The 9,890-nt window shown below is 41.9% G+C and overlaps 1 protein-coding gene across 1 annotated transcript; it reads right to left on the reverse strand.

The window, feature by feature from the left end:
- Positions 1–4,105: 4,105 nt before the first annotated feature.
- Positions 4,106–7,159, reverse strand: pou4f2 (POU class 4 homeobox 2). The gene is made up of 2 exons (XM_049721805.2): positions 6,491–7,159; positions 4,106–6,308 (listed from the first exon to the last, which is right to left on the reverse strand). Exons 1-2 carry the CDS (start codon positions 6,743–6,745, stop codon positions 5,325–5,327), a joined length of 1,239 nt encoding a protein of 412 aa, XP_049577762.1. The 5' UTR covers positions 6,746–7,159; the 3' UTR covers positions 4,106–5,324.
- Positions 7,160–9,890: the final 2,731 nt, after the last annotated feature.

Consider the following 9,890-nt stretch of genomic DNA (forward strand, 5'->3'; position numbering starts at 1 on the left):
ACATTTGATTTACTTGCCTTTTTAATATTTTGCTGTTGTTACACTTTTGCTTATTTTCAGCAAAATTTTGCAGCTTGATTTTTCTTTGTTTTCACCCATTTTTTTGACAAAATATTTCTGCTCTAATAACAGTTTTATTCTGAACCATATTTGGTTACTTCCTTTTCCTTCAGTCTATTTTTGGGTGAAATATTTCGTGTCGTCCCATTTCTGGGACCAATCCTGTTATATAACACTACTTCAATTTTGTCTTTGCACCTATGAGGATAAAACAATCTTCTTTAATCGTGTTTTGGTCCGTTTCCGGATGAAATTTATCGCTCGTCTTCTATTGCTCACACTCAAGGTAGACCTTGACAATACAAGGTATTTCTGACATTTCCAGAACAAAATTTCATAACAAGCATTTTGAAAGACTCTCCTCTCCCCAGCGGTATCTATTTTTCGTCCTCGTATGAAATGGCGTGACGACGGGAGCACTGCAGCCTTTTTAATGAGCTCTCAACTTTAAAGACTTGAAGGATATTAACAAGCCGCTTGACAAATGGCACTTAGAAGCACATTAAAGACACAGCTAATGGCGCGCATAATGACGGCTAATTTTCGATCAGATATAAATTAGAGCCCCCAACAGTTATTTGCCTTAAGGACTTTATGTAAATGATCCCACTCGATGTGTGTGTGTGCACGTGCATGCGTGTGAGAAAGAGAGTGAACACAGCACTCACTGTGCTGATGATTAATAGATTGGCAACAGAACCTGCCTGTCCGGGTCACCATTAACACACACACACACACACACACACACACACCCCAAACATGGCGAGTGGGGGTTTGGCGCCTGATGAGCGAGGCCCCTTTTCCGTTAAATATTTGATAGCCAAGAGGCGCTTTTTTGACGCCATCTTTAATGTGGGCGAGGTCACATGGCAGCCCGCCTGACCCAACGCGTCGGCCATGTTGCTGTCAGAGCTCATGCTAGGCTAACGCGACTAGCCACGAAATTGTTGTTTTTTGTAGCCGTTATCTACTATTTTTTTTTTCATTCGTCTTTATTTTTTAGCTGCAGCTAACAATAAAATTATTATTCTTTTACAAAAAAAAGACAATTACAAGAATTTAATTTTTTGTGTGAGTATTAAACCAAAGAGCTGCATAGGCTTATGGGAAAAGCAAATATTTTTATATTGTGCTCAAATCAAATGTGTTAGCGCTGACGTCACTGTATTTTTGTAACCTCGAATCTTTGGCTCATTAACTTATGAACAATTTAATAAGAATCCTAATCATTCTCTCTCTTGCTCTCTCTTTCATTCTCTCTCGTTAGCTTCTCTCTCTCACTGCAATTTTTTTATATTAAACTGGAAAAGCCTTCCTCGTGTGATTTCTTTCATGTGTTTAAAAGCATTGAAGTCATAAATGTTTAATGCAGAGGCGTCAAGTCTCGTCTACGCATGTGTGAGCAGGTGGTCACATATACGTTGTTTATTTTTTTTTTAGATTTTTAAAGAATGTTTTAGGGATTTAAGAATTGAAATAAACGTTAATAATTTATTAAAAATATCCGTTCAGTACATTAGCCAAATTAGCTTCTAGCTTCTCATTGGGAATGTGCCCCATAGATTTTACAATTTAATGTATTATAAATATTTACTTAATAATTTCTCTGAATATAAAATAAGATAACCATTATATTTAGCAGTCGGAAGTGAGGACACTGTCTATATTAAGCTATCTTGTAGTAGTCCCCACCCCCAAAAAAATCATAGCTGATTGTTTGTATGTGTGAGGGGTATAAAATAAACACCTAAAACACTAACGGATGCATTAATATTAACTCTGATATTAATATTTCACCACAATAAATAACAACTGCAGAGGCCACATGTTCACGTTGACAAATCAAATTTTTGTTTTGTTTGATTACAGTGACGTCGGATTTGTGCGACGTCTCCTTTCTTTTTTTTTTTTTTTTTTTTTTTTGAAAGGCAGACACTTGGCGTAAATGTACAGTTAAAATATTCCACTCGTGGGTCCCCAGGCGGAGCTCCGACAGTCCCTGACTTCATTAAAATTTCATCACTAGCCCCTCAGTGCGTGTGTGTGTGCGCGCGCGCGCGCGTGCGCGTGCGTGTGGGGGGGTTGTGTGAGAAGGAAGGAGTGATAGTGGGATATATATTGTGACCAAAAGAGTCATATAATAATGATAATAATAATAATAATAATAATACACTAAAAAAGAAGCAAAAAAGATTGTCATGATGACTGCTGCCTTTTGTTTTAATTTTTATTTATTTTATTTTTTAATGCACGTGGTGTGTTCATGCATAGAAGAGAAATCCCTTAGAAATAAATCTGGAATTTTGTATTGAAATTTATTAAGTATTGCATTATTTTGTATGGAGTGGGAGAGAAGAGAGCAGTTTGTTGTCAGTTGTTGGAAATTAATTTGTCGAGTAGCAGACTGAGAACAACCTGATTTTTTGCAAGTGTTGCAATTTCATAGCTTGTCTTCAATTTACTAATCGTTTACTAGTCTTATTTTGTGTATTCAAACATGTATTGAATGTTTATCAACTTTTTGGGAAATAATTGTTCGGGTTAAAATTTTTTCCTTCTAATGTTTTTTAAAGGACGTCAAATTTAGGCGGATTTTCGCTTGGTCCTTTTCCCGCGAATAGCGGTGCCTGTAAATATTACATGATGTGTGTATGCTGTGATGTTCATATTTTTTTCCAGTTTTTGTTTTTCACAATATTGCGTGCGTGTGCTCTTGCGTGTGTGCGCGCGCTTGTGCATCATCGATTCGCTTCCCTCACGTGGGTGCCAAAGCAGCAAGCGTGCAGCTTGTCATCATTGTTAATTTCACATCCCGAAGAGACCCTTTTTCTCACACACACACTCCTCGGCTCTCCCTGACCAGCAGTAATTAAGCTAATGACTCCTTAAGTGGCGCTTCATAATGATCTTCTTTTCATAATTCCATGTGTAATTTAATAATTCCGCCCTTATTAGCGTATTAAGTGAATGGCTCATTTAGGAGAGGGGGGGGGTGTACCGGGAGCATCTTTTAATTGATGGCTGTCTGCAACAAAAGAGCTTCTTGATGACATCAGTCAATGTGTTTATTAGGAAGACAACCAAATATCTAATTTTGCCTTTGCAAAGATGATGATAATAACGAGTATGAATTCAGTCATGTGTTTGTTGTTGAGGGACGCTCCATTTGGGTTTTTTTTCTTTACAAAAATATTTCGGTTGTCTTGACTATTTTACAAACCACTTGATTTTTTTTTAGCAATTTCTTAGATGACGACCATAATTTTGTTTTCAAAGGCAGAATTGTGTGTGTGCGTGTGTGTGTGTGTATACACAATCATATATATATATATATATATATATATATATATATATATATATATATATATATATATATATATATATATAAAGCACAAATACCTATGCAATATAAAAAAGCATTTCTGAAGAAATTATTGAAGTAAAACACACCGTTTAATGTACCTAATGTTTTGACTGCATTATAAATAGAAAACAAAATATCCTTGATTAAATAATGGAAAAATTCTCAAATGTCAAATCACAGTATATCTCCTGCAGGTGTACCTAATGTAATGGCACGAAGTGTTTCTAATATTGCCACCCTCATGGCGTTGACGTCATGTGATCAGAAGATTGTGTCCGGTATGGCTTTCGAAGGACACGTTCGGTCGGTCGCTCTCCCCGCGCGCGCATATTGAAACTCTCCATAATCTTCATGCAGATCCTTCAAAGGATGGATTTAAACACAGATAGGTATTTTTGGGGAGAGGGTAATGGGGCGGTGTGGGGGGGGGGCTCGTTGGCAGGCGAGCTGTTTTTCTGGCAGGCTGACATCTGGCAAGAGCCCCCGCCCAGCTCCCCCCCCCCGACCCGCTCCAGGGAGCCTTCCAGGCCTCCGTAGAGCCCCTGATTAAGCCTCTAATAGAATATTAGCATTTGCTCTCAGGTAAGCGTAAACTGTGCATGGGGCTGCCGCCAGTCACGTGACACCTTTTGAAAACAATCATAATCCAAGTTGCATTTTAACAACAAAAATGGCAGCGTGTGATAGGTAGCCCAATTTATTTATTTGATATTAGGAGTTGTGCATGCACACACTGCTGTGTTGCTATAAAGCGTTTTCCCCTCCTACCTTATCAATAAATAAACAGATGAATTCATAAATACAAAATAACATTAGCATGTCTGCTTGGATTTTTCCCCCTCCTTCCAAATGGCAAAGTTTGTTCTCTCATGAAACACACATTGCAATTGTTAAATAAAATTCCATGAATAAATTATAAGCGGGGAGGGGGGGGGGGAGTATTAATACTAATTTAACCGGGAGTTTTTGTTCGTTTAAAATAAATCAACATACACCATACAGAAAATACCTCAGCTAAAACAGCAAATACAGGGGAAAAAAATTGGAATAAATGTGCAATCGATGACATTATTTACATTTCGCTCTCCCGCTTCCACGAAGCGATCAATCGAAACTCATCAAACGAGGTGATTCGTACAAGCAAAATGACGCATATATTTGTACAAATAAATAAATAAATAGCGGGGAAGGGGTGGAAATAATATCTATTTATATATATACTGTCTATTTATAGCGATTGTACCACCTTAAATGTTCGTGGAAAACGTGAGAATTCGTTCAAAAACAAGAAGAAGAAGAGGGGGGGGGGCGGTGAAGGGTGTGGGAGGGGGGGAATCCCACTAAATATGTAATGAAGTAAACATGACCTCACTCCATAAATAGTTCATAAGGAGCAGCAGGCCCACGCTGGACTGTAAAAACAAAACATTGGAGATGATTTGATCAAATCTGCCCATCCCTGATGAATTTTGCCAACCCCCCAACACACACACACACACACACACGCAATAAGTGGAATTAATACGAATAAATTGCACGTTTAGACACGAAAACGAAGGTGTAAAGGATACATTTACAAAGATGAATATTTGGCAGTCTTCGTTATCATTATTATTATTATTGTTAAATTTCTCGTGGACCCTGCAGTGACTCCCAAGTGCTCTCAGTTGTTCCGCGTTCTGTCCCCGTTCACTTTTTTTTTTTTGTGTGGAATTCAAAAGATGAGTGGAATTTTGAAGTCTTACTTGCACGCTCCGCGGGACTCCTTCTCCCCCCACGCGCTGTCTTTTTTTTTTCTTCTTCTTATGCACAAAGACATGAAAAAGGAGTGTTTTGTTTGTTTTCAAATAGGAACTTATATGATACAAAGCGTCCAGTTGGAAAAGGTTGCGCGTGGCGTTTAAACGCACGCCGAGTACTTCATCCGTTTCTGTTTCTGCCGCTGGTTGCAAAACCACACGCGCACCACGTTTTTCTTGAGGTCCAGCTTCTCGGCGATGGCGGCGATCTTCTCCGACGAGGGCCGCGGCTGGATGGCGAAGTAAGCCTCGAGCGAGCGCTTCTCCGGCGCGGCGATGGACGTGCGCTTGCGTTTTTTCTCGGCGCCGTTGAAGAGCTCGGGCTTGCTGAGCTTCTCGCGGTGCGACTTCTCGGCCTCCTCCAGCCACGCCTGGAGGATGGGCTTGAGCGCGATCATGTTGTTGTGGGACAGCGTCAGCGACTCGAACCTGCAGATGGTGCTCTGGCTCAGCGAGCCCACGCCGGGGATCTTGAGCGAGGCCAGCGCCGAGCCCACGTCCGCCTGCGTCACGCCCAGCTTGATGCGCCGCTGCTTGAAGCGCTCGGCGAAGGCCTCCAAGTCGCGCGGGTCCGCGTCCACGTCGCTCATGCCCATGTGCGGCGGCAGCCCGTGCGCGTGCGCCATGCTCAGCGCCTGGTGCATGTGGTTCATGCCCGCCATGTGCGCCGGGTGTCCCGGCGTGGACACCACCGAGCCGTCCGGCCCCGCCATGGCCCCCAGCGCCAGGCCCGGCGTGATGTGCTCCAGGAGGTCGCCCTCCAGGGCCTGGTGTGGCTGGTGGTGGTGGTGATGGTGGTGGTGATGGTGGCCGTTGCCGCCGCCTCCTCCTCCTCCGCCTCCTCCTCCCAGCGCCGACGGGTGCGAGATGGGCACCGAGGAGGCGGACGATGACGACGAGGAGGTGCAGGGCAGCGTGTTCATGGTGTGGTAGGTGGCGTCCGGCTTGAAGGGGCTGTGGTGCGGCGGCGGGTGGTGGTGGTGATGGTGGTGGAGGTGGCTCTTGCTCTGCGTCACGATGTCCACCGCGGCCAGCGCCTCAGCCCGGGCCAGCAGACTCTCGTCCAAGCCGCCGAATATATTGCTCTGCAATTGCAAATGGAACGCGCTCATGACGGCTCTCAGCTGGGAATTGGCAACCCCCTTCTTCCATTTCCACATTTCCACCCAAAAAAAAGGTCATAAAAATTCATTATAGGGAGGGGGTGGGGGCAAACGGGAGTTTAAACGCTCAACCGCGATATCGGGGCGAGAATGTGGCTACCTACCGGCGGCGTGGGGAGACAGGCGCGTCGCATCGCCTCCGAGCTGGTGCTGATGATGCTGCTGTGGCGGGAGGAGGCACACGAGGAGGCCGAGGAGGAGGAAGCCGAGGAGGACGATACCGCGTTAGAAGTGGCGGAAGACGAAGTGGACGAGGTGGAGATGTTGGCGCCGGAGTGCAGCGACGCATACTTGGCTTCGGCCAGGCTGGCGTGCGCCATGGCGAAGGGCTGCTTGCTGCTCAGAGACATCATCATCATGTTGGCGGCGGGTCCGAGCGAGCGGCCGTGCTCCCCTTTTTAACAAAAAAAAAAAGAAAAAAAATCTGGGGAGGAAAGGGATGACTCCGCCTCCACCTCGTCTTCTACTTTCTTGGGATTTCAATCAATGCAGGGAAGGGAAAAAAGTTAGCACACGTCGAGTTTTTTTCAAAACGAATGCAGCTCGTTTTTTCCATGCGCGAAAAAAAATCCCCAAATCAAATGAAGCTTTTTAGATGAGTCCTTGTTGACGTCAAGAATGTCAAAAAATAGCCGTAAAAAAAAAATTAGAGTTAGCCAGGATGATTTTTTAATGGAAGAGAAAGTTTCCAGGTGGCCGCAGGTTGGCTTCCGAGGCTCCGCCACGATGCCGAATGCTGCTGGGACTCCAAGTGGCGACGCTCCTAGGCGGAGGGCAGACTGACTCTGCGGTCCCCGCCCCTTTTCTCTCCCTCCCTCACACACACTCTCTCTCTCTCTCGCCATCACACACACACACCCACGCGCGTAACACACACACACCTGCTCCAGCTCCCCCCTTTTTCATGATTTATTATTCTTCATTAGGCGCCGCATCGTTGGCGCCGCAGGGGGGACTCCGCGCAATTTGACCGTACCTCTGTTTTGCTACAATCTTTTTCAACTCAAAAGCTATGAACTTCTAATATCGTTCTAATGCATTGCAATTTAGTCCAAATGTTATTTAATTGTCGAAATTCGTTGTTTTAAATCATAAACTCCAGTAAAATATAAATATATATAAATATATATATATATATATATATATATATATATATATATATATATATATATATATATATATATATATATATATATATATATATATATATATATATATATATATATATATATAATTGGTTGACATATATAGGTGTGTGTATATGTATTACATTGTGATAAATGGATGTTATTAATATTACAAAAGCTTGGCTACTCTTACCCACCAGAGCTGCAATAAGCAAAAAGCATATTGCAATTATTAAGTAAACAATTAAGTAAATATTTAAGAACAAAGGTTGCGTAATAATTTGGCACGATAGATTGTGAAATAGAATATACTGTAAAATAAAAAAAATCGTCTGAAATTTCTTTAGAAACAAATGACAAAAATGTTTTGTTGTATAGGTGTAGAATGATCAAAATATTCACAAATCCAAAAGTGATCACTTAGAGCTTTTAACAAAAATAAAAAGCGTTGAATAAAAATGCATGTGACAGCAGGTTGTCATTTTGCATTAAAACGTCAAACAATGATGGAATTAACAGGCGGCTCATTTGTTTAATTTATGGGTGCCATGTTACCTCCCCCAGTGCGGCAGGGGGCGCTGCAGGCATCCTCCCAACACTCCCCTCGCCACTTGAGTGAACGCGTTCATGAGTGACGTCACGCCTTTCCAATTAGTGTCTGCTCGCATGTATGTACATGTACGCCTACCCCCCGATAAAATTTTCAAGAAAGCATTCATATTTCACCACGCTAAATCGCCCCATATGAAATTTTCATACACGGGTGAGCCGGGAAGGGAGGGGGGGGGGGGGGAAATCCCTCCCTATATGTCAAATAAATGTTGTTTTTAATTCATAATTATGGGTAACAATTAGCTTTTTACCAAAGAAATGAGGTGAAGGAGAATGTGCAGCAGTTATGAATATATGAATATCTTTTTATCATATATCATGTAGCTTGTACACAAATTAAATATCTCTGACAATAAAACTACAGAGTCAATTCCCAAAAGGATTTAGTAGGACTTTGCCAAACAATGTTTTTTGGTGCAAAAGTCAATTGTCCAAATTTGAAAACACACCGGATAATGACTAGATGTCACAATTTAATAATCTCGCTTGCACAGGCATTATCTTGAATAAAACATAACAGCATGGAGACGATTCCCAAAAGGATTTTGTAGGATTTTGCACAAAAAGGGTCGATTTGTAGAAAACAGACTTGAAAAGACATCATCATGTAATGAATGGCTGTTATGAAAACAATATGGCGTGTACGGAATTTGTCTTGTCCAGCACATCAGCTAGGACCTTTCCCAAAAGGCTGGATTTTGTAAAATAAAAATGCATGAATTTTATTAAAATAAAACACCTTGACCCTGGTGAGGAGTCAGAAAATGGATCAATGGCAATATCATTTAAGCAGCTGTTGACAATAATACAGAACACTATATAGTATATTCCAGGCAGATTTAATAAAATAAGAACACACAAAAAATGGTCAATACAAAACTAGATGTTTTATGATTGTAAAAGCAGATTTTCGGCAAAATCTGAGCAGCAAATTTAGTAGGAATTACGGTGGATCAGGGGCGGAGCTAGGTGGTGGCTAGGGGAGGCCGCAGCCACCCCTTGACACTCACTAGCCACTCCCACACCTAGCGGAAAATTTTCAATATGTGAAAGGTTTTTGTCATTTTCACAATGTGCTCTTCTTAGAATATTTGATATTCTGCGTCAAGTCTTTTTATTAACTTCACATTTAAAAAGTAAACATACAACTGATCTGAATGCAAACTGGAAAGAAGAAAAATATACATGATTTCAATGCATGTATTTATTTAAATCAAATTATTTGTTATTAAATTATAACATAGTTACATTATTTCAATGAATTTATTGGAGGTTGATAAAGAGATGATAATCTCTGATTGCTTCAGCTAAATTCAAATCACTCCAAGAAGGCCTCCAGGAAAGCCGAGCTGAAAAACACGCGGTGCAGTTGTTCCTTCACATCCTTGCAAATCATCTTCCAGGCGCCGTCACACGCGTACAGTAATTGGAAGTCAAATTTTTTGTAGTTTTTAGGGGCTGCGAGGTGTGCAGTCTTACCTTACTTGAAAAAATTTTTTTTAAAAAAGTCAAACCTCGGTGGAGTTCCGCTCGGAGAAATAAGAAGAAAAGTACACAGCGTTGACTTCAAGGCTCTCTGGCAGCGCAAAAGTGCAGCGTATGAAAATAAAAGTAAAACAGAGCGAGCGCAAGCAGCAAAGCTTCTACAACTCAGGTGACTTGTTTGCTTTTTTTTTTTTGCTTCTTCTCCTCTCTCACAAAGAGATTCGCCGACTGCTACTCCCCCCCCCTGCCCCCACCATCATCATCGTCCCCCAGGAGCTCT

This window comes from Syngnathus scovelli, chromosome 5 (assembly GCF_024217435.2).
Source record: "Syngnathus scovelli strain Florida chromosome 5, RoL_Ssco_1.2, whole genome shotgun sequence".
NCBI classification, from domain to species: Eukaryota; Metazoa; Chordata; class Actinopteri; order Syngnathiformes; family Syngnathidae; genus Syngnathus; species Syngnathus scovelli.